The sequence below is a fragment of the Centropristis striata genome, chromosome 4, assembly GCF_030273125.1.
Source record: "Centropristis striata isolate RG_2023a ecotype Rhode Island chromosome 4, C.striata_1.0, whole genome shotgun sequence".
In the NCBI taxonomy this organism is placed as follows: Eukaryota; Metazoa; Chordata; class Actinopteri; order Perciformes; family Serranidae; genus Centropristis; species Centropristis striata.
The window spans coordinates 17876667-17899680 of record NC_081520.1 but is presented as its reverse complement, the minus strand read 5'-3'; the positions used below and the strand labels follow the sequence as shown (position 1 = coordinate 17899680).

General features: G+C 41.4%; 1 protein-coding gene across 2 annotated transcripts; it reads right to left on the bottom strand.

The window, feature by feature from the left end:
- Window positions 1-1585: 1585 nt before the first annotated feature.
- On the bottom strand, window positions 1586-22429 carry pld3 (phospholipase D family, member 3). Of its 2 annotated transcripts, XM_059332009.1 has the most exons (12): window positions 22269-22429; window positions 17635-17723; window positions 16131-16181; window positions 14454-14614; window positions 13838-14018; window positions 13569-13686; window positions 13263-13390; window positions 6379-6576; window positions 4857-4996; window positions 4587-4752; window positions 3420-3519; window positions 1586-3286 (listed from the first exon to the last, which is right to left on the bottom strand). In XM_059332009.1, exons 2-12 carry the CDS (start codon window positions 17659-17661, stop codon window positions 3099-3101), a joined length of 1458 nt encoding a protein of 485 aa, XP_059187992.1. In that variant the 5' UTR covers window positions 17662-17723; window positions 22269-22429; the 3' UTR covers window positions 1586-3098. The 2 variants fall into 2 exon arrangements, with proteins under 2 accessions (XP_059187992.1, XP_059187993.1); XM_059332010.1 differs by lacking the exon at window positions 6379-6576.
- Between the last annotated feature and the right edge of the window lie 585 nt (window positions 22430-23014).

Below are 23014 nucleotides of genomic sequence, written 5' to 3'. Positions count from 1 at the left end.
TCCAAACGTATACTTAAAACACACATACAACATGACAGAGATGGACAGGACAGGGTCTTCACCACGTCAACATGGTGAAGATGAGCTGCTAAAGTTGAAAGCGAGCATCAGAATGGGGAAGAAAGGTGATTTAAGGGACTTTGAATGTGGCATGGTTGTTGGTTGAGTATTTCACAAACTGCTGATCTAACAACCATCTCTAGGGTTTACAGAGAATAGTCCGGAAAAATGAAAATATCCAGTGAGCGGCAGTTCTGTTGGCTCATTCAGTACGTTTACATGACACTTGAAAAGAATTAATTATTGCCTTAATCTGACTGTAACTGGACAACAGAAGTGAATGTGAACGTGTTAGTCCGACTGATGTTGGAGTTCTCCAACTCTGATTAGGACGCCCAGATAATGTGATTGGAATAGGATTTTCGCCGGCATGTCTGACAAGACAAGCTCAGCATGCTCCACCCCCCGCGCTGGTTTATGACCCCGGAACAAAAACATCCAAGAAAGCCGGTTGCAGTAGCCACTCGCATTAGTCGTTCATTAGCTGGTTGCATTAGCTGCTCGCATTAGCCGTTCATTAGCCGCTCGCATTAGCTGTTCATTAGCTGGTTGCATTAGCCGATCGCATTAGCTGTTCATTAGCCGGTTGCATTAGCCGTTCATTCGCCGATTGCATTAGCTATTCATTAGCCGTTCACATTAGCCACTCGCATTAGCTGTTCATTAGCCGGTTGCATTAGCCGTTCATTAGCCGGTTGCATTAGCCGTTCATTAGCCGGTTGCATTAGCGGGTCACATTAGCCGTTCATTAGCTGGTCACATTAGGCATTCATTAGCTGGTCGCATTAGCCGGTTGAATTAGCCGTTCATTAGCCGGTCGCAGTAGCTGGTCACATTAGCCGGTTGCATTAGCTGGTCGCATTAGCTGGTTGAATTAGCCGTTCATTAGCCGGTCGCAGTAGCTGGTCACATTAGCCGGTTGCATTAGCTGATCGCATTAGCTGGTTGAATTAGCCGTTCATTAGCTGGTCGCAGTAGCTGGTTGCATTAGTCGGTCACATTAGCCGGTCAGATTAGTTATTATCAGTAGCGACGGCACAAAGTGTTGAACTGAGGTCAACAGAAAGGGCGCCATATTAACCCGCTGAAACGACGCATATCACCACCCAGTGTTGAGGAGGAGGACACGTTCCCGTCAGTTATTAGATTTTCTCAGTTGCCTGTAAAATGAGACAAGGACAGAATACCAATATCGATTTTTAAGCATAGCTCGATTAAACTGTGCATGTAGATGCACTGATTGATGCCAGAGGTCAGAGGAGAACGGTCAGACTGGTTGGAGATGATAAAGTCAACAGTAATTCAAATACCACACTCGTTACCACCAAGGTCTGCAGAAAACCGTCTCTGAACGCACAACACGTCCAATCTCGAAGCAGAAGAACACACCACCACTTTATTAGGTACACCTTGTAGCAGGTGGGTGTAAACATTTTTTATTGTCCATAAGCCTGAACAGGTTAATCTAAAATATTTTAAATTACGTGTATCAGAGAGCACATGAAGAACTTTGAATAGACCGAAACAGATTTGATATGAATACATTTATTGAGAATAATTTTGTTATAAAGAGGAGGGAGATGAGGACAGAGCTTTGTCATGCTGTCACTAGTTTACACGCTTCTCTGGACAGTAAAAACTGGCCATAAAAATCACCTCTTCACTAATCAGTAGTTTCAGTCAATCCACACAGTGGAAATTAAATTAGTTCGTCCTCATTTTCTTCTGCTGCACTGCAAAAAGGTGTGTCTAAAAACAAGATAAAAACACAAAATCTGAGGGAAATTATCTTGCTGCATGGACAGATAATTTCACTTGACAAGATTTCTTAAATTAAGATTATTAAATTTAGAAGCATGTTGAACACTTAAATTAAGAAATGAACTCTTAAAACAAGATAAATTAAAGCTACAAGCAGAGCAGAGTGCACTGACAATTATTTATTTCTTACCAAGATAAAAAAACTTTAGATTTAGAAGTGTTAGATAATTTATCTTGTTTTAAGAGTTAATTTCTTATTTTAAGTGTTCAACATGCTTATTTTAATATTAATAATTATGCTTATATAAATTATCTGTCCATGCAGCAAGATCATTTCCCTCAGATTTAGTGTTTTTATCTGGTTTTTAGACACACTTTTTTTTGCAGTGTACAAACTTCCAATCTATTGTATGCACTGCTGACTTTAGTGTTAAATTCATGTATTTTAAAAACAGTCCAGAAGGTTTAAAAACCCTGCATCTTATTTACAGTACACACAGCACACCAGCTTGAACATGAATTATTCCAAATTACTGCAAAAAAAAAAAAAAAAAAAAGACTCAAAGTTCACTCCCTGAGATGAGCTGGGATAATAAAAAAAAGTTCCCACTGAGGCTGATGTTGTGTAAAATGAATGCATTGTGGTAGATTTTTTTTGACCAATGAATAGATGACTCAACATGGTGACTTTGGGAGCCACGTGAAAACTTGACTGAGCCTCATTTAGAGACAGATCTGACTGAAAAGCTGATGAAAACCACGTTTAATTAATTCAAGGTAATCCTACGTAAGTCTGTTGGAGGTTTGTGAGTGAAACAACTGCAACTGTTGGTGCTTTATCAATGCTAAAAACATGTCGAAGCTATCACCCACACATGCTACGTAGCTTGAATCCTGGGCCAACTTTGATAAAAACAGCAAAAAGGGGCAAAGTAATTCTTGCCTCTTGATAAAAAAATGCACCCTTTGACATATGTTGACAGCGTAAGACTGGCAGAACTGGGCAGTTTACTGGTTTGATAGCACATTTCTCTGATCAAAAAGGCACAAAAGCTGTGATCAGCCAGATTTACTGGAAGTCAACTGTGTTTCTTTGGACCTCAGCAAACAAGGAAACTCTGTTGGTGATTGTTCAGTTCAAGAGTTTCAATTGTTTCACTTGGCTTGTGCAAAATGCACACAATCGTAAATACTAAAACAAATGAGCAGCTCTAGCACACGTTTGTCGAGCAGAAGTTTCCACACTGATCCGGTATTTGTAATATTTGCTGCTGAATCTAACAGAAGTCTCTGAGGTTTGAGTCCTGGGTGAGAGGAGTGCTGTAGTCGGAGTTCCAGTCTCTCTCAAACACAGCCTTCAGCTGTGATTGGACGGTTGTCTCCTGGGACGGTGATGCGGTCTGGTTGACAACCAGCGCTGAGCCAGCTGTGCTCACAAAGTAGTCACCTGACCAGTTAGAAGTACCTGAAGACCAAAAAACATGGATTACACTCAGCACATTGTCATTTAGATTGAACAGATGGCACAACTTAAGGGTGAAAAACCAGATGTGATTGTTTCATAAGCATGCAGTGTGTGTGTGTGCGTGCTGCCTTACCTATGTAGGCGATCTTGTCAGTCACCATGTACTTGTTGTGGTTGACTCTGGCGAAGGGAATCTCCTTCTGCTTGGGGCTGGCAGGCACCACAAACAGTCTCTGGATACAGGAAACAAGAGCTCATCAGGTTATGGTTATTACGAAACAATATGCATCATAATACATGCACTCAGACTGTGGTCACAAACCGCACTTTGGATAAAATCTTGGAGAGACTGACGGCCCTGGAAAAGCGATTGGATCGATCTGGAGACCAGTATGTACATTGTGGACAAAATGGTTAGCTGGAAATTGCATGCTGCCACTTTCGCCTAAACCCAAATTCCAACCTTATCTGGCCTTCCCTAAACAGCGAGACGGATCTTCTCTACTTCCCCTGCCCCCTCAACCTCCTACAGACACCTGTTGACTGTCTGCTGCTGTCTGGGGCCTAAGCAAGGCTGTCTCCATAGCAACTGCTATGTTATCGCTTTTTGTCATTCCAGCAAGCTGAGACGGGACTGATTAGGTACTGGGCAAAGACTCAGTCTTACACACTCGAACTCCCACACATACAGTAGGGTTGTCACGATACTAAAATTTTCAACTCGATACCGATACTCAGGAAAATATTCGATACTCGATACCAATTTTGATACCACATGGATAAAAACAAAGACCCCAAAATTTAACAGAAATATTTTTACTAACAAGAAAAATGCAACATGTAAAAATGAACAGAACCACAGGTTAAATATTTATAATAAAAAACAGTTGTGCAAAAATAAACTGCAACTATGATAACAAGCCTCAGGTCTGAGGAAGTGCAAAAAATAAATAAATACAATAAACAATAACAATTAGAACAATATTTTTCGGCTGTGTGTGTTAATGTTTGGTTGCAGGTCGACTTTTCGATCGATACTTTTGAAAATGAGTATCGTATCCGGATACAACGTTTTAGTAACGATACTTTTGACAACCCTAACATATACAGATATACAAACACTCCCATATGTCATATTGTATGTGTGTTTTAAGTATACGTTTGGACGGGTTGATGGCAAATGTCGTTGTACTAGTACTTGTTACTTTGTGCAATGACAATAAAGGCTTCTGATTCTGATTCTGACATACAGCCCCCTTTTACATGATGATGACTAGGTCCTTGTTACAGAGCTACTTACCACCTGGATGTCCAGTTTGCTCTTGGGGTCATAAACTGAAGCCAGAGACTTGAGAAAGGGAAACATGATGGGCTGGGTGCTGGCCCAGCAGCTGATAAGCATGCGCACTTTGACCCGTTTCTCGTAGCCCACTCGCCTCAACTGGGTGTCGATGTCTGCCCAGTACCTGCAGGGGGCATCACATGCATGAGTTTGAAGATATATCTGTAGTTCCTAAGAGATTCACTGACCATCAAACCTAACTGTGACTCGCAGAGGACTCAGCTGTACCTTTTAGGGTGTGAAAACTCCATGGTGGGCAGGTAGTTCATGACAGCGATGTAGATGAAGCTCTGGGCGTCCTCCATCACACTGAGGATGGACTGAAGGTCTGAAGTCCTGCCGGCTGCACAGAAGGACGGAGGGGAACTCTGAGAGAGAGAGAGAGAGAGAGAGAGAGAGAGAGAGAGAGAGAGAGAGAGAGAGAGAGAGAGGGAGAGAGAGAAAAGATATCTGGTAAATGATTGTTCATTTTAGCAACATTTTAAACTAAACAAGAGCCTTGATGAATAATAAACTAAAGATAAGGTATGGTTCCAACAGCCCTGATGGTTCCAATAGTCCCAACAGTTCCAATGGTCCCAACAGTCATGATGGTTCCAATGGTCCCAACAGTCCTGATGGTTCCAATGGTCCCAACAGTCCTGATGGTTCCAATGATCCCAACAGCTCTGATGGCTCCAATGGTCCCAACAGCTCTGATGGTTCCAATGGTCCCAACGGCCCTAATGGTTCTAACAGTCCCAACAGTCCTGATGGTTCTAACGGTCCCAACAGTCCTGATGGTTCCAATGGTCCCAATAGCCCTGATGGTTCCAATGGTCCCAACAGTTCCAATGGTCCCAACAGCCCTGATGGTTCCAATGGTCCCAACAGTCCTGATGGTTCCAACGGTCCCAAGAGCCCTGATGGTTCCAATGGTCCCAGCAGTCCTGATGTTCCAATGGTCCCAACAGTCCTGATGGTTCCAATGGTCCCAACAGTCCTGATGGTTCCAACGGTCCCAACAGTCCTGATGGTTCCAATGGTCCCAACAGCCCTGATGGTTCCAACGGTCCCAACAGTCCTGATGGTTCCAATGGTCCCAACAGTCCTAATGGTTTCAATGGTCCCAACAGTCCTAATGGTTTCAATGGTCCCAACAGTCCTAATGCTTTCATTGGTCCCAACAGTCCTGATCGTTCCAATGATCCCAACAGTCTAAAGGTTCCAATGGTCCCAACAGTCCTGATGGTTCCAATGGTCCCAACAGTCCTAATGCTTCCTAATGCATCCTATCGTTTCAACCTTTGGCTCAGAGGGACTTTAGTTTACGCACATTGTTAGTAAAAAATTATCATGAATACAGACATCTCTGTGGTTACTGTCTCACCAAAAACACTCAAAGCCTTTATAATCACATCTATACTGCAAAAAATAAAGTTTACAAAATGATATTATACCCATAGCATGCAATACATATTGACAAAATGATTGTTTTACCAGTTGTCTGTATTAACTCTGCATGTTTTGATCATGACTGCTTGCTCATTTACAGAATAAACAGAGGAATAATCTAGCTATCAGCCAGCTTGATGAGACCAATCATGATCTTTAAGACCACATTTGGAAACGACTGTTTCAAAAAAGAGAACTAGATGCAAGAAAGTGTTGACATCAAGAGTCCACATCCTGCTGATTCGTTGGTGTGAGACGCTTGGCGACAACAAACATAACGACGGGACTGTTTCATTCCCCTCCTTGTTCTTCTTACCGACAGGTAGACTTTGGACGGTGTGTTGTTGAGTGGCAGCTGGAGGGGCGTGTCCTTGTTGTAGAGGGTGGAGAAGCTGGTGGGCCAAGGTGATGGGATTGACTTACTCTCCCCCAGGAACCAATAGGCTTCAAAGATCTTACCCAGGTCCGCGGCCAAGCAGCTGCAGTTGTAAACCACTGCGCCCAGCTCCTTCACCTACACACCAACAGCACAGTATTAAAGGCACAAGTAGGTCTTTCCTTAACAATGTATAGACTCAAACTAAAGTTATCCCTCTTGTAGCTTGTAGAAAACTGTGGTAATGAGTAGAGAAAAACAAGAAGCAAAATACATTAACAAAAACTACTTTATAACTGTTGCTCGCTCACTATTACTCCAGGACTCCTACACAGTTTCATTTTCTAATTCCATCATTTGACCAGGAAATTATTTGACTTACTGTCATTTAATGCCTCCAAGTATGATTTTATAACACTATGCAAATAGGTTTTTCTTCACACAAACAAAAAGTGTCAGAATGTAAGAGATGACATATGTCCAAAACCATAGATTTGTGAAGATGTATTTACTTTATACCAGGACAATATTTTCAATAACAGCGACACACTAAGTGTATTTTGCATTTCATTTAACTACTAATTCTTTTAAAAAAATCAGACTTTTATGGGATGTTGGTAAGGACAGAATGTTCATGCTCAGCAAAAATGAGTATAAATATGTGATTAGGAAAGCTAAAACTGAGATGTGGTTTGAGACCATCACAGGATTAAACCAAATCTGGACTCTTCCTTCACCATGGCATGTGACTGAAGGTTTGAGCCGACGCAAGAACTTCCTCTTAAAAGCAGAAGGAACATAATTCGGCTTTTATTGGGCACTGATCAAACAAAAGCTTTTAGTTTAGTTTAGCAGACATGGCCTGAAATCCTTCATAAACCTGTAAGACTAAGTGAGACTACTAAGTGAGTGAAAAAACGAAACACCGTTTCATTTCCTAACCATTTCCTTCCAAGATTCCTGTATATAAATATATAAATGTTGATTCTGTGTGTGTGTGTGTGTGTGTGTGTTTGTATTCTTGTACTTCCTACATAGTGAGGACCGGAACACGTTTTTAACCAACAGAGTGAGGACATTTTTGAAAAATGAGGACATATCGGCCGGTCCTCACTTCTTTAAAGGCTTTTTTGATATTTCAGACTTTGTTTTAAAGGTTAAAGGTTACTATTAGGTTTATGTTAGGGTTGGGCATTTAGTTGTGATGGTGAAGGTTAGGGTATGGGGTTAGGGAACCAGGTTATTGTAGTTAAGGAAAACAAAACGAAGGTTTACGTATGTAAACACGGTTTTGTGAATGAAGTGAACCTGTAACCATGTAACCATGTGACTACAACCCTCGGGTAGGAGGCATTATACCAAATTAATCGCAGCTGTGGGTGCGCCGTCAATCACTACACCTGTGTATATATGTGAGGCGCACCCACGCACTCTCCCTCTTTCTATCGACTGGGAAGGATGCCCAACTTCATCGCCGAGTGACCTCGTATGGTTACAGGTTCACTTCATTCATAAAACTGTGTTTACATACGTAAACCTTCGTTTTATTTCATTTCAGTGAACCTGTAACCATGTGACAACTGAATACCAAATCAGTCACGAGGAGAGGGAGGTGGCACCACCTGCAGGTTAAATACAGGACATTATGTGCACAGAGGTCATTCAGATGACATCTCAGGAAATACATTGAACACAATCAACTGGGTTCAAGCTTTTTATTATCATGATTGAATAAAGCATGGTAAACAAAAAATCCGTCTCTCTGGAAAATGGTGTTAACAGAAACACATGACCCAATGTCACTCAATCGTACATAAGAGAGGGAAGTGACATTATAAACAAAAACAGCAACAAATTTAATTTTGTGCTGTAACCCCGAGAACAGATGACGGGATAACAGAAGAAGCCAGGTTCAGACGGTAAAACCGGGCGAATGTCAATGAGGAAGACCAGCCAGCTGCAGCTAACACCTCTTCCAAGGGTGCACCCCTTAACATAGCCCATGTAGTGGCAATTCCCCTGGTGGAGTGCGCCACGAGTCTTGAAGGGGGATCCACCCCGGCATGCTCATACGCAAGGGCTATGAGATCCACTATCCAATGGGCCAGACGTTGTTTTGTAACAGCCCTGCTCAATGTGGTCCCTCCATAAGACACAAACAGGCTGTCTGAAGCACGGTAGGACTTTGTGCGGTCAACATAGAATCTGAGGGCCCTCACCGGGCACAAGTTGTGAAGCCTCTCAGCTTCTGAGGAGGTATGTGGTGGTGGATGGAAGGCCTCAAGAACCAGAGGCCTGGATACAAAATTTTTAGGCAAAACCTTAGGCTGAAAAGCTGGATTTGGCAAAAGCTGGACCATATTGTCCCCAAACCTGAGACATGCCACGCCTACGGAGAGGGCATTCAGCTCACTCACCAGTTTGGCCGAGGCAAGTGCCAAAAGAAAAACAGTCTTCCAACTTAGAAGACGAAGGTCAGTGCCCGATAGTGGCTCAAAAGGGGGAAGGCAAAGAGCCCCAAGGACCACCTGGATATCCCACGGGGGTAGCAGAAGTTTCCGGGGTGGACGTCTCCGTGTCACCCCTCGCAAGAACTGTGAAGCCAGGGGATGCGCACCTGGGGAAAAACCATCACACTTATCATGCACAGTTGAGACTGCAGCAAGATAACCCCTGATGGTAGATTCAGCCCGACCCAGCACAAAAAGGTGCTGAAGGAAGGAGAGGATGACCGAGATGTGACAAGTCAAGGGGTCTTTGTTATTTGCACGGCACCAGTCCGTAAACACTCTCCACTTACTCATATACTGCAGTTGAGTGGAGGGGGCCTGCGAGGCTTGCAAAGCCTCCACGACCCCTCCCTCCAAGCCAAGGGATGTCAGATGCTGCCGTTCAAGGGCCATACATGAAGGTTCAGAACCAGGGGATTTAGGTGCCATATCTTGCCCTGCACCTGGGATAACAGGTCCAGTCTGATCGGGAGACGCCATGGGCAACCGTCCAGCATCTCGCAGATGCTCGCCATCCACGGCCTCTGTGGCCAGTCGGGTGCCACCAAGAGCACCTGGGCATGCGAACACCTGACCCTCCTGAGGAAAGCCCGCTGGAGAGGGAGTGGCGGGAATGCATAGAGTTTCACCTGAGGCCATGACAGGCTCATTGCATCTGTTCCCAGGGGTCCTGGAGGCCCGTGCATTGATGACCACAGAGGACAGTGGGTGTTCTCTGATGTGGCAAAAAGGTCCACCAGTGCCCGACCAAAGTGACACCAAATTTGGTCCACCATCTGTGGGTGCAGTCTCCACTCGCCAGGGTGAGGACCTCTCCGGGACAGCAGACCCGCCGCCACATTCTGAGGTCCTGGAAGATAAAAGGCTCTCAGGAACACCTTCATGGACTGAGTCCACAGGAGCAGCTGGCGCACCTTTGCATGTAGGGATGGCGACTTCAACCCGCCTTGACGGTTGATGTAAGCCACCACCTATGTGCTGTCTGTTCGAAGGAAGTGTCTCAGGGCCAAGCGAACAGCTTCCTTCTCCAGGTGGTTTATATGCCACCCCTGCTGCGCTGTGCCCCAGTGCCCCCGAGCAGTCCTGCCCTCCCAGACTGCGCCCCAGCCTGATAGGGAGGCATCGGTTGTTATGGTGACCCTGCTGCCATCTTGGCCCAAGGGAACACCATCTCGGACAGCCTGTGACCGGCTCCACCACCTGAGGACTTCGATGCCTGAGTCCAGAGTAAGGCCCAGATACTCGACTGACCTGGCTGGGGCTAGGCAGCTCTTTTCTGCATTCACATGCAGTCCGAGTGTAACTAAATGTGCCAACACTGCCTCTGTGTGGCTTTTTGCTAGGACCTCGGATGAAGCACATACCAGCCAGTCGTCCAGATAATTTAGCACTCTGATGCCTTTCCGCCTTAGTGGAACAAAAGCAGCATCCATGCACTTGGTGAAAGTTCGAGGTGAAAGGGACAGACCAAAGGGAAGGACTCTGTACTCGAAGGCCCTGCCTCGAAAGGGAAACCTGAGGAACTTCCTGTGGTCCCGACTGATGGGAATGTGAAAATAGGCGTCGCGAAGGTCCACTGTTGTGAACCAATCGCCCGGACTTATGGCCTGAAACAATGCTCTCAACCTGAGCATCCTGAAGTGAAGCACTTTCAGATATTTGTTTAGTTGCCTCAGATCTAGAATGGGGCGGAACCCCCCGGTCCGCTTGGGGACAAGGAAGTAAGGGGAATAATACCCCTGTCTTGCTCCGTCTGGAGACAGGGGCTGTATCGCACCCTTCCCCAATAAGGCGGAGATCTCGTCGGCCAGAATAGCAGATCGAGTTGCATCCGTCATTGGGGTTTCCACAATACTACGAAAGCGAGGGGGATGGACCCTGAACATCAGACGGTACCCGAACTTCAGAGTATTCATCACCCATGGACAGGAGGTGCACTGGCGCCAAGCGTTTAGCTGGGTGATGGAAAAAGCCAGCACCAGTGGATGCGCACCGTCAGGAGCGCTGGCGGGGCTCTGCTGCCCTATAATCAGCACGTCTGCGTCTTTGCTGGACCTGCACCTGATGCCGGGGAATCCCCTGCCGCACCTGTCCGAAACCCCGTGAGGAGCCCTGCTCCATGGGACGAGTCCGCTGGGGGTTTCTATGCCTCTCCAGAGGACCCTGAGCAACAGCTCTAGATGGCCCAGGCCTAGACTGCCCAGGCCAGTGAATGGACTGCGTGCGCAGCCTGACCTTCTGGGCCTCATCCAACGCAGCCTCTGCTGTCGGCCCGAACACGTCTCCAGGGGTAATAGCAGCCTCTAGGACAGCAGCCCTATCACCATCAGATAATCCTGACTGGCTCAACCACACATGCCGCCGGGCCATTGTCAATTGCGCCATGGAGTTACCAAGAACCCTGGCTTGGGAGCTAGCACCCTGGATCACAGTGTCCACCACCTTGATCATTTCCGGCAGGTGATCAGCTGAGCCTTTGGACTCCAGGTCCCGAATCAGGCTCTCCAAATAAACCAGCAAAAGAGCATTGGTGTTTGCCAGCCGTGACGCCATGGCTACAGACTGGTAAGCCTTAGCGACTAATCCATCAGTCGTGCGGCACTTCTTATTAGGGTGGCGCACAGCTCTACTGCTCGTAGGCGGAGCCCCTGCCAACAATGCAAAGGTCTTGCCCACCTTCGACACCCCATCCAGGCCATGCTCTGCAGCACCCTCCAGGATGCTAAGTGCAGAGCGGGCTGCAGTTGCCTCTTTTGGGTGAGCCCAAGATTTCTGCAAACGTGCAACAAAATCAGGATACAATGGCAACAGGGACTGTCTCTGGCTCCCGGGATCCCGGTCCAGTGCAGAGGCCTTTGGAGGTGACGACGGGGGAGGAAGCCCAGCAGCTGCTGCTGCCCGTGTGAGCAGAGATCCAACAGAAAAATCCCTGGACTCAGGACAAACCTTGTCCATTTGGGAGTTGGTGTTATACTCCTCATCACTATAGACATCTAGCTGCCCAACGGAGCCACAGCCAGAGCTAGTGGTCTTATCCAAGTTATTTGAGGCAGAGAGAGACATAGCATCAGGATGGGGAGGCACCCCCAGAGGGGTGTCGCGTGGTAGATCAATGAGGCGGTGCTGATTTGCAGCCATACATTCGATAGACTTACGCATTTCCTCCAACTGCTGTTGCATAAGATCCACCCTTGGATCGTTTAAGCGGTCTGGCTCGGTCCACTTCCGCTTCTTACTGGCCTTCTTCCCGCCAGCTGGAGCATCTGAACTCCGTGGAACTGGCTCTTAGCCAAGTGTCATGCCATCATCAGGACTACTGCAGTCCTTGTCGCCATCCAGAGACGCCATCCTTTTCGGGTAGGGAAAATGTGGCGGTCACACCAGATCTGGAAGGTTTTATACAACAAACATGGAACAATATATTCCAAATTCGTTTTTTTCTTTCTTTTTTTTTCAGAAAAAAACCAGTGAGTCCAAGCATGAACAAATTGTCAGCCTGGGTGCAATACCACTCCAGAACACCTGCGGCGCACCAGCCGGAGGGGCCTCAAAACTTGCTCAGCAAGCCAGATTAATTGCGGAGCTGAATGTAATACCACCCCAGAACGAAGGGTGGCGAGAGCTCACCAACCGCAGGTGAGCCCAGTAAATACTCACCAAGCCAGCGAGCGAGTCTGCCCAAGACGCCACGTCTCTGACAAACTCTTCTCTCTGCAATAAACAGACAAAATCCACGGCACGCCAAAGGGGTGCCAAATGCAAGGCAGCCCAACAATCGGCACGAACGCCGTGAGGAATCAGTGAATTGTGAATACTCACACACAGGTATAAGCCTTACCGACCAGGAGGATAGAAAGAGGGAGAGTGCGTGGGTGCGCCTCACATATATACACAGGTGTAGTGATTGACGGCGCACCCACAGCTGCAATTAATTTGGTATAATGCCTCCTACCCGAGGGTTGTAGTCACATGGTTACATGGTTACAGGTTCACTGAAATGAAATAAAAGCACTAGAATTGAAAACACAGGAAATAAAGGCAAGATTTCCTGACTTTTTTTAATCTCCCATCCAACAAGTATCCCATTACAAAAAACTAAAACTAACACACTAATAAAAACTAAACTAAAACTAGCAAACTCACTCTAAAACCTAACTGAATTTGAAAACAAAAATTCACAATGAAATTAAAACTAAAACTAATGAAAAATTCAAAACTATTATAACCTTGCAAGGGAATTCACTGTTCCAATGAGGGTCCTCACAAAGATAGAAGTACAAGAATGTGTGTGTGTGTGTGTGTGTGTGTGTGTACCTGTGTGAGGGACCTCCAGTCCATGTTGGCGCTGCCGATGTAAATGTGTTTCTTGTCCACAACCCAGAACTTTGTGTGAAGGACGCCTGAGGTGAGCTCTCTCATGTTAACTGTCCTGATATCAGCTCCTGAAACACACACATACCGTTTTTATGTGGATCGTGAACTCTAAAAGCTCTAAAGCCCAAAAAAATATCACAGTAATCTTAAAAAAAATATAAATACAATACTGAATTTTATGCCAGCCCAAGTCAACACAGACAATCCCACGCTGTGGTTTAATATAAAGACACAGTTAACACACACCTGAGTCGTTGAGCAGTCGGAGGTCTCCCTGCGGTTGGCTTCCCTGTGGCGTGTTCACCGTGATACGAACAGACAACTTCCCAGAAATTTCAGCCAGTTTCTTCAGAACAGTCTCACCCTGTACACAGTAATTCTTGTAAAGGTCATTCTGGCTGCTAAAATCACATTTTCACAACATTAAAACATGAAGATGAAGAAGCCTTTTCCTATGTGCCATTAAACAAATACTTTAAGAGGCATTTATTTGGCCCTTCACGGCTCCAGCTGACCTGATAGGCTGTGGGCTCCTGAGTGCCGGTGTCTGTGTTATTGAGCGTCCAGTAGAAGGAGGCGATGTCGACGCTGCTGCGAGCTTCGTCCATCAGGTTGAGCCAAGCCTGGTAGATGGAGGGGTGAGAGGTGCTGGAGTTAAAGTCCAGACCTTCAGGGATGCTCTCCACCAGAACGATCCTGACAGCAGGAAAGAGAGGAAATGATTACTATGTGTACTTCAGGTTCTTCCTATAGAGTAGAGCTTCATAGACACCTTTACATAGTTTTTCAAATTATATTTAAACTCTAAAATAACATGCTCATTACATATCCTGCCCTCAATTAAATACAATTTAAAAATGTTACAATTCAATCCACTTGCCTGGTATTGTGCTGTGGATCGAAGGAAAGGTCAAACTTAACTTTTAGCCAATATGTATGAGAAGTGCTTTGAATAATTAACACTTCTTCTGTTGATGAAGACGGAGCAACATGTTGCAGAATCCTTTGATCAGTCTTCACATATATTTTCCTCTCTGATTATCAGAGCTTACATTATGCAACAATTGATGTAGTTTGAAACAAAGCTGAAGGAAGGTTTTTTTGCCCGTGTGTGTGCAGATGTTTGCTTACTTGCAGGGCTCTGAGCAGGACTTGGGCTGGGGCAGAGGGAAGCTGCTGCAGGGAGGAGGATGGGAGGAGGAGGAGGCCCTCGGGGTCAGGAGGTTGTAGAGGGCCGTGGCGGCCAGCAGCAGAGTGGCCACAGTGGCCAGAGCAACCGCACATCTGGAATACTTCAAGAGGGAGAGACAAGACTATGATGTTTCAACAGTACAAACCCATATCCAAGAAAGTTTGCATGTTGTCTGATGCTGAGCTTCCACCAAAAGATGTCCCCAGTCCCAGACTAAAAGCTGAAAGTCTTTAGTAAATCTAGGAGTTTTACTGGAGTCACGGGGCTCCCGTCATCTTCATCATGAAGTTTAATCGAAATAGACACAAATTGACCAAAAATAGATGTAAAAATGATTAAAAAGACACAAAATGACCAAAAATAGATGTAAAAATGATCAAAAAAGACACAAATTGACCCAAAATAGATGCAAAAATGATCAAAAAAGACACAAAATGACCAAAAATAGATGTAAAAATGATTAAAAAGACACAAAATGACCAAAAATAGATGTAAAAATGATTAAAAAGACAAAAAATGACCAAAAATAGATGTTGAAATGATCAAAAAATGACCAAAAATACAGTAATGAAAAAAAGTATTAAACCAATCTGCTCTGTTTCATATCAGTCTTTTCCTAGTCTTAGTTTGGATCATATCAAACGTATTTGATATTATCTCAAGTCTCAGTGACGTAACACAATCACCAACCAATAGATGAGCGGGGGAAAGGTCCCCGGTTCCAGACCGGCCAGTAAAACCACTTCCACAGGAAAAAGGAACATCACAATAATGCCTCAATAAAAATATAGTGATGTCATTTATTTAGATGTTTCTTAGTAAAGAGAACAGTAAGGAGACCCAGTTAAAATGTATAAATAAATGCATACATAAATAAGTCATAAATAATCCATGATTCATGTATGATTAACTAAATGAAAGTTGATAGAGCTGATAGATATAATTATTCAATTAAACAAATTATGATTAAATAGGATATAAATGTATATCATGAGTTCATTTCTAAATGTTCCTTTCCTTAATTCTTCCTTATATCAATTTTTACTGTAAAATAGTCAACTTTTCATGTGATAAAAACAGAAACCCTTTTTCAGCTTTGTGAGGGGCATTTTGTGGCGTCTTCTCCTCTTCTAAGTTTTTACTTAGAGCATGATGGGAAAAAAATTGCATGGTAGGAAAAACTGCTAAACGAATCTAGTTGTAGTCTTGTAAATAGTTTCCCTGCTAGATTGACAGTCTGTCTAAAATCTCAGTGTGAGACTAGAAACTCTAAACACTTGTCTTTAGATGTGAGCAGGTGGGACACAAAGTATTTTCCAAATCTTTTAAAGTCTTCTGATGTATAGGGAGCATTAGACGTAAATAAGACAGAAAGCAATAATTTGCTAATCCTTAATGACATATAGTCAATTAGAAACTGTACAATAAATATTATGTTCAAACTGCTAAACTTTAGTATTCGGTAAATAAAAACTCAGAATTCTGAATTTGATGCATCGTTTTTTACGTTCCCCATATCGTCCCGACTTCTTTGGAATCGAGGCCATAAATAAATATGGCTTGATTAAATTGTGTGTGTGTGTGTGTGTGTGTGTGTGTGTGTGTCTGTAACATACCAGCTGTGTTTTCCTGTCGGACTCTTGTCTCCTCCTCTCCACGTCCTCCAGCTGCAGGCATCACAAGAAAACATTAACACTAAATAATAATTTTAATGATTATGATTTCAACCTAATCAAATTTGCAATATGCAGCATTGTGAGCTACAACATATAATCAGCAATACCATGTTTGTGACTCATGAGCAGAGACTAGTGGGTAGATATTTTTACTTTTAATCTTTAACTCCCTGACTTCCTTTGTTTTTGGTGTCTTACCATATATGTATAAAATGAAAACGAATCAATGACGTGGAGCTGTGATTCACAGCAGACAAAACTGGGAAACTCCACTGTTGTGATCTGAGTAACAAGCTTACTTAACTTGAAAGAAATAAAGACATCATGTGAAACAGAAAGCATTTCTTCATCACACAATGTTAAAAAATACAACACTAATTAGGGCTGCAAGATTATGGCCAAAATGACAATCACGATTATTTTGATCAATATTGTAATCACGATTATTAATCACAATTATTCATCATGTTAGGGAAAACATCTGTATTTTTATTGCACTACTTTTAAACAAAGAGTGTCCGGTGCTTGTTGTAAACAAACAGAGATCGCTAAGTGAAAACCTCCTGCAGCAGCAGCACATACACACTGTACTGCTACAGAGCTAACTGTTAGCCTGTTAGCAATTTGCAGACTGGACGCTAAGGGGTTAACATCCCCTCTGGCTCTGCAGCTGGGAGAGACTGCTGCAGGAGGACTGTGCCGCTTCGACTCGTTCTTACTCTTCTTAACGAGCCGTCGGCCCCCGCAGCTCGTTCAGAAGAGTAAGAACGAGTCTCCAAAAGTCTCCAATAACAGCAGAAAAAGTCGCTGGATTTGTCTCCAGTCGCTTTCTTGAAAAATAGTCGCTAAGGGGGTCTTAAAAGTCGCTAAATATAGCAACAAAGTTGCTAAGTTGGCAACACTGCTTCACCGGCTTTTACAAATGGCGCGTGTTGTTGTGGCGTCGAGTACTACGTCACATCCTGCTTAGCGTTCTATCCAATCAGCAACCAGGCTTTTTTTTGGTAATTTACAGATTAATTGAATTTTTAGGGCACACAATGTCAACAAAATGCCAGTCAAAAGAGTCAAAAGTTATAAATATTAGAAAGGTTTCTTTTCTGACAAACGTCAAAGATTATAAATTTTTGAAAATGCACAAATTAACTCTCACATTAGAGAAGCTTTAACCAGTAAATGTTTGGTATTTTTTACTTGACAGCTCAGAAAAACAATAATGAAATCAATCAAAATCTATTTTCTGATCAGATCAGATTCAGATCAGATTTTCCTTTTTTGTCATTGCACAGAGTAACAAGTACTTCTACAACGAAATTAGCCATCAACCTGTCCAAACGTATAAAACACACATACAATATGACAGAGGTGGACAGGACAGTGAGACTGAGATGAAAGAAAAGAAATACAGCACAACTCATTGATTAATTGAAGTAAAGCTCCTTACCTGGTTATAAGGGATGTCCGTCTTCATCGTCAAAGACAGAATGACATCTGATGTGATCGAGATCTGTAGTCAAATGAAGCTCCGCAGCTCTGAGACACAACAAGAGGAACAAAACACACAATGTTATATCATGTCCTCATGTTTCTGTGATTACAGTTTGAAGAACTACCAGAGAGTGAAGATGCACAAAGAAACTTTAACATGCTGGTGGCTTTTAATGGCAGCATGTGGTGAAAAATCTTAAATTAATTACACAGAAAACTTTGTGTGTCATCAGTAAACTGGACTGGACACACTGGTGTTTACCAACCAGGGTCAGTTGGGGCTTTATAAAGTCAATTTGACTATTAAATATTTTACCAAAGGGAAAATCTACAGGCTTTCTGTGCTGTAAGAGGCTTTTTACTGGTTTTAATATTACTCTGATTATAGCTTATCTTCACTGAGTCCCTGTTCATTTTAGAATTGATTTTAAGATTTTACTGATCGCTTTTAAAGCACGACAGGGGCTGGCTTTTCTTTCTTCTTTTAAGTCACTTCTCAAAACACATTTTTACAGACTTGCATTCACGTGATATATATATATATATATATATATATATATATATATATATAAATATATATATATATATATAAATATATATATATATATATATATATATATATATATAAATATATATATATATATATATATATATATATATATATATATATATATACCACACTTTTTCATGCTTGTTCTGTCAAAACACTTTGTGAACGCTGTTTTTAACCCTTCATCATGCGAAGAACCGTATTTGGTAACTTCAGCGGATATTAAAATAAATAAAAATAAAAATATTTAGAGAAAAAAGTTGCAGATTTAAGAGATTTAAAGTGGCAAATCTGCGTGAAAGATTTACGAGAAAAAAGTGGGGAAAAAAGCAACTTTTTTCTCACAGATTCACCTCTTTAAATCTCATAAATCGGCACATTTTTTCTCGTAGATTTGCCACTTTAATCTTGTAAATTTATTTCTCAAAATATTACCCCCCTCCCCCGGGTCCATATGTTTTTTTTTTTTTTTACACATTCTGGCAGTATGTAATATCCTCCAGTATTCTCTAGGGTTGAAATTTGGAATTTGCAAGTATTTCAATGACTGCCCTATTAAGGGTTAAAGGTGCTATATAAATAAAGGTATTATTATCATTATTATTATACCGGTAAATGTGTTTTATTTAACTTAAAGTAGCTACAAAGCTATGAAACAACACACCGATCTCAAACACCATTGTCTCCCCTCTACACACACACACACCTCTGTCGAACCTTTACAGACGTGACAAAGAGAAGTTTCTAGACTTTTTCAACACCACAGACAGAGAATAACCCGCACAGCACAAAGACTCACACGGCTCCAGCTGCTGCAGGGAGCCAAGCTCACAACCACCAAAAACACACCACATCAGAAAAGTGATGACAGGAATCTGAGGCCTCGTGATTAATGATTGCTTCAACAGAGAGAGGAAGCATAATGCTGCTGACAGGAGCAGAGAAGCTCCTCTGACTTCACACAGAAACATGTGACTCGTTACAACATAGTGGAATATTAAATAAAAGCATTATGGTTTGGTATTTTTAGATAGGTACATGGAGGAAACAAGCTCTTTAACAACTACAACATATTTTGTTTTAAAGTGCACTCTAAAAAAACCCCTGTTTTTACGGTAAAAAAAAACGGCAGCTGTGTTTGCCAGAATTTTACCGTAATAAATACGGTGCAACTTTTTCTAATATTACGGTAAACATCACGGGTCTCAAACTCGCGGCCCGCGGGCCAATTGCGGCCCTCGTGACAGTATTTTGTGGCCCCCACCTTGATATGAAAGTTTAATGTGAGTTTTATATGAATGGCACTTTACCGTGTTGTGTATGGAAGGTCCCTTTAATTACTTTTTTGGTAATTTTGTGTCTTTTTTTTTAGTAATTTTGTCCTTTTTTTGTCATTTTGTGTCTTTTTTAAAGTAATTTAGTTTTTTTCTTTCATTTTGTGTCTTTTTTGGTCATTTTTTTATCTTTTTTGGGTAATTTGCTGTCTTTTTAAAATAATTTTGTGTCTTTTCTGTGTATTTTTCGGTCATTTTGTGTCTTTTTTAAGTAACTTCGTTTTTTTTTCTTCGATTTGTGTATTTTTTTTTAAAGTAATTTAGTGTTTTTTCAGTCATTTTGTGTCTTTTTTTAAAAGTAATTTTGTGTCTTTTTTTGTCATTGTGTGTCTTTTTAAAGTAAGTTAATGTTTTTTCAGTCATTTTATGTTTTTTTTTGTTGTAATTTTGTGTCTTTTTTTGGTCATTTTGATACTGCCTCCAGCGGTCCCCAGGTAATTTGAGATCGAGACCCCTGTGCTACACTAAGGATTCACTCCTGCTCCAGAGAACACATCACACCCATCCTACAGCTCCTTCACTGGCTCCCTATCAGCACAGAATCCACTTCAATATCCTGCTCATCACCTACAAACCCCTCAATAACCTTCTCCAGGACCAGACACCTCACCGTGGGGGGACAGAGCTTCTCCTCTGCTGCGCCAACCCTCTGGACCTCTTTAGACTCACTCCAAACCTTCAAAAATCACCTCAAAACCTTTTTAAAACAGCTTACAAGACGTGAACTCATAATGTCTCATCTCAGCATAGTTTTAGTTTTTTTTTCCTGCATTTTGTGTTTGTGTGTCTCAATTCTGTTAAGTTAAGCAACTTTGAGTACCTTTTAAAAGCGCTATAAAAATCGAATGTATTATTATTATTATTAATAATAATAATAATAATAATAATAATAATTGAAATGATCATGATTATATTTTTTCAATAGGTTTAAATCAATCTGATTGAACCCTAAACACTCTGTAAATATGTTTGATACATGTTAAATATCTTTCTAGTACATTTCATTTTTCCATTTAACTTTAAGACTATTAAGTTTCCTGCTGCTTTTCCAAAGTCAGATTCAAGCACTTCAATCCTGCACTATAATCTTTATAAAATTAAAGCTTTTTTCTATTGAGCTTTAAACGAACATACTACAGAACAAATTAAAGGAAAAGACAACAGTTTTTTGATTAGAATGTGCCATCAGTTTGTATACATATACATATATATATAGACTTGGTGTCCTGTATAACCTAAATTCTAAGCAGTTTCAAGCACTTTTATGAAAATCCAAGCACTTTAAAAAAAACAACTTGAAAACACCACAATACAATTTAAGTGTTTTCGGCCATGGCTACATCAAAATGATTCCAATGAACATACATGAAGGTGTCCTCAGTATACAAGATATCAACTATATATAGTTGATATCTAATTTAACTATCCATCCATCCATCCATCCATTTTCTTCCGCTATCGTGGCTAAAAAAACCCCATTGAGAACTTCTGATAGATGATATAGCGTTTGTCAGTGTGCCAGATCTTTAAGTTGTTTATTCTGCCCTACAAAGTCTAACTGCGGTAACTACACAAAAGGTAAAACTGAGAAAAACTGCCTCAAAGTTTAAAAAAATTTTTTTTTTAAGTGTTCGGCTAAATTGGTTATAGGTAGGTAAATGATATGACACTTATTTCTACATGTAATGATTATGTCATATTTATGCTCAAAAATATGATGATTTATTTGACCTTTGACCCCAAAAACATAGTTACTGCACTCTTGTTTTGCTGTAAAAGGTTCTAATAGTAATGTTGTCGTCTTCTTTCAGCTTTTACATTTTGTTTTCAGTGAATAAACATTTTCAAATTGAATTTGTTATCAGTGTATTTAAAAGTGTTTAACAACTCTATTCAAAGATTTGCATATTTTAGACTTAATATTATAAAGACATGTTATATTTTCGTCTTAATATCATTTTATCTCACTTTTTTAATTCATCACTATCTAGATAATAATTTCCCTTTCAAATTAACTTATAATTTCTATTATTTTATGTTTAAATTAGTATATATATCCAAAGCGTGGTAAGTGCAATTACTGCTTGGTTTTGAGTTGGATTTTGTGGTTTTTATATAATTATTTCTCTGAAATAAAGTGAAATTGAAATCTAAAACTTTGTCACAAGATAAAACAGACAACAAGGAGTTCATTTTTAGTTAGAACTCAATCTTGCTAGCTACTGCAGTTAGACTTTGTAGTGCAGTGTAGCAGAGAAACAGACAGAGAAAGCTTGTTTATCTGTGCAGAGGAACAAATCACATTAGAGAAAACAACTCTAGCTCTTTTGGCTCAAGTTGTGGAAGCGAGAGTGAGTCAGAGAAGATTTCTCAATCCTTAAATTACCCAAAGAAATACTAAAATACAGAGCAACACCCTAATTAATGTGTGAGCTTCTTAGTAGATAACAGACAGAAAGCTAGCCAGCAAAAGGCTAAAAAAACATTAATGTCGTTATTGAGGTCACGTTTGAGTAAAGCGAAGATTTGAAGGTTTTAAAACAAACATTTAGCTGCAGAACCCTCTTCTGACGATACCTTAATTCATCAATAAATCATTAATAAACCTGTTTTAGTTTACAGGAGTTAACCGAGAGTCGCTGACAGTGAAAAAACAACAACAACAAGGCAGCTTTCAACTTTCAGCTATTTAAACTGTCAACCCACCTGTTATTGTGCGTCCAGGTGAATTAAAACATCTCCTATAACGGCGTCGACGTCTTTTCTTTACGTACAATCACATTTAAGGTCGTTGTTTCATTGACAAATAGACGAAAAACAGAGAGAAAAGATAATTCGCTTCGCTGTTAAAGTGCCGATTTAGAAACAGACAACACAGTGTGTCATGTGATCACTGACAGCCAATCAGAGGGGAGATACCTCCGTGACGTAGCAACAGGCAGGTTACAGTACTGCAGTTCTCATTTTCCGCCACAAGAGGGCGCTGTTTATCCATAATATATATATATATACACACATTACAATACATTTACAAATACACACGTATTTGTAAAAAAACAAAATACAAGTTACGGTAATGCTTTATATTAAGGTCTTTGTAATAACCATTAATTAACAATTAATAAGGCCCTTGTAAGTCCTTACAAGATGCTTATTAACATTACTGTGTGTTTTTTAAGCCTATATAGGCGTTAATAATGGCATTATAATACAGCTAATAGCAGGCTATAAGACATGTATAATAAGAACATTAATAAAAGCCTCATGAGTATCTTATAATTCTTCATAATAGCATTACAAACACCCATAACCCACCCATTATGTCTTTGTCTTTATCTTTATTAATCTTTTGTTTGCTTATTGACATTAAAATATACTTTATTGCTCATCTATTATAAGTTAACTATGCACTTGTTAACAGTCAACTATGCTTTTTGCAGCTAAAGGGATCT

Coding starts and splice junctions, on each gene's coding strand:
- pld3 (XM_059332009.1), bottom strand. CDS start 17,661: ATGAAGACGGACATCCCTTATAACCAG. Junction 14,019..14,453: donor TCCTGCTCAGAGCCCTGCAA/GTAAGCAAACAT, acceptor TCCTGCTGTCAG/GATCGTTCTGGTGGAGAGCA. Junction 4,997..6,378: donor CGTCCAAAGTCTACCTGTCG/GTAAGAAGAACA, acceptor TCTCTCTCTCAG/AGTTCCCCTCCGTCCTTCTG.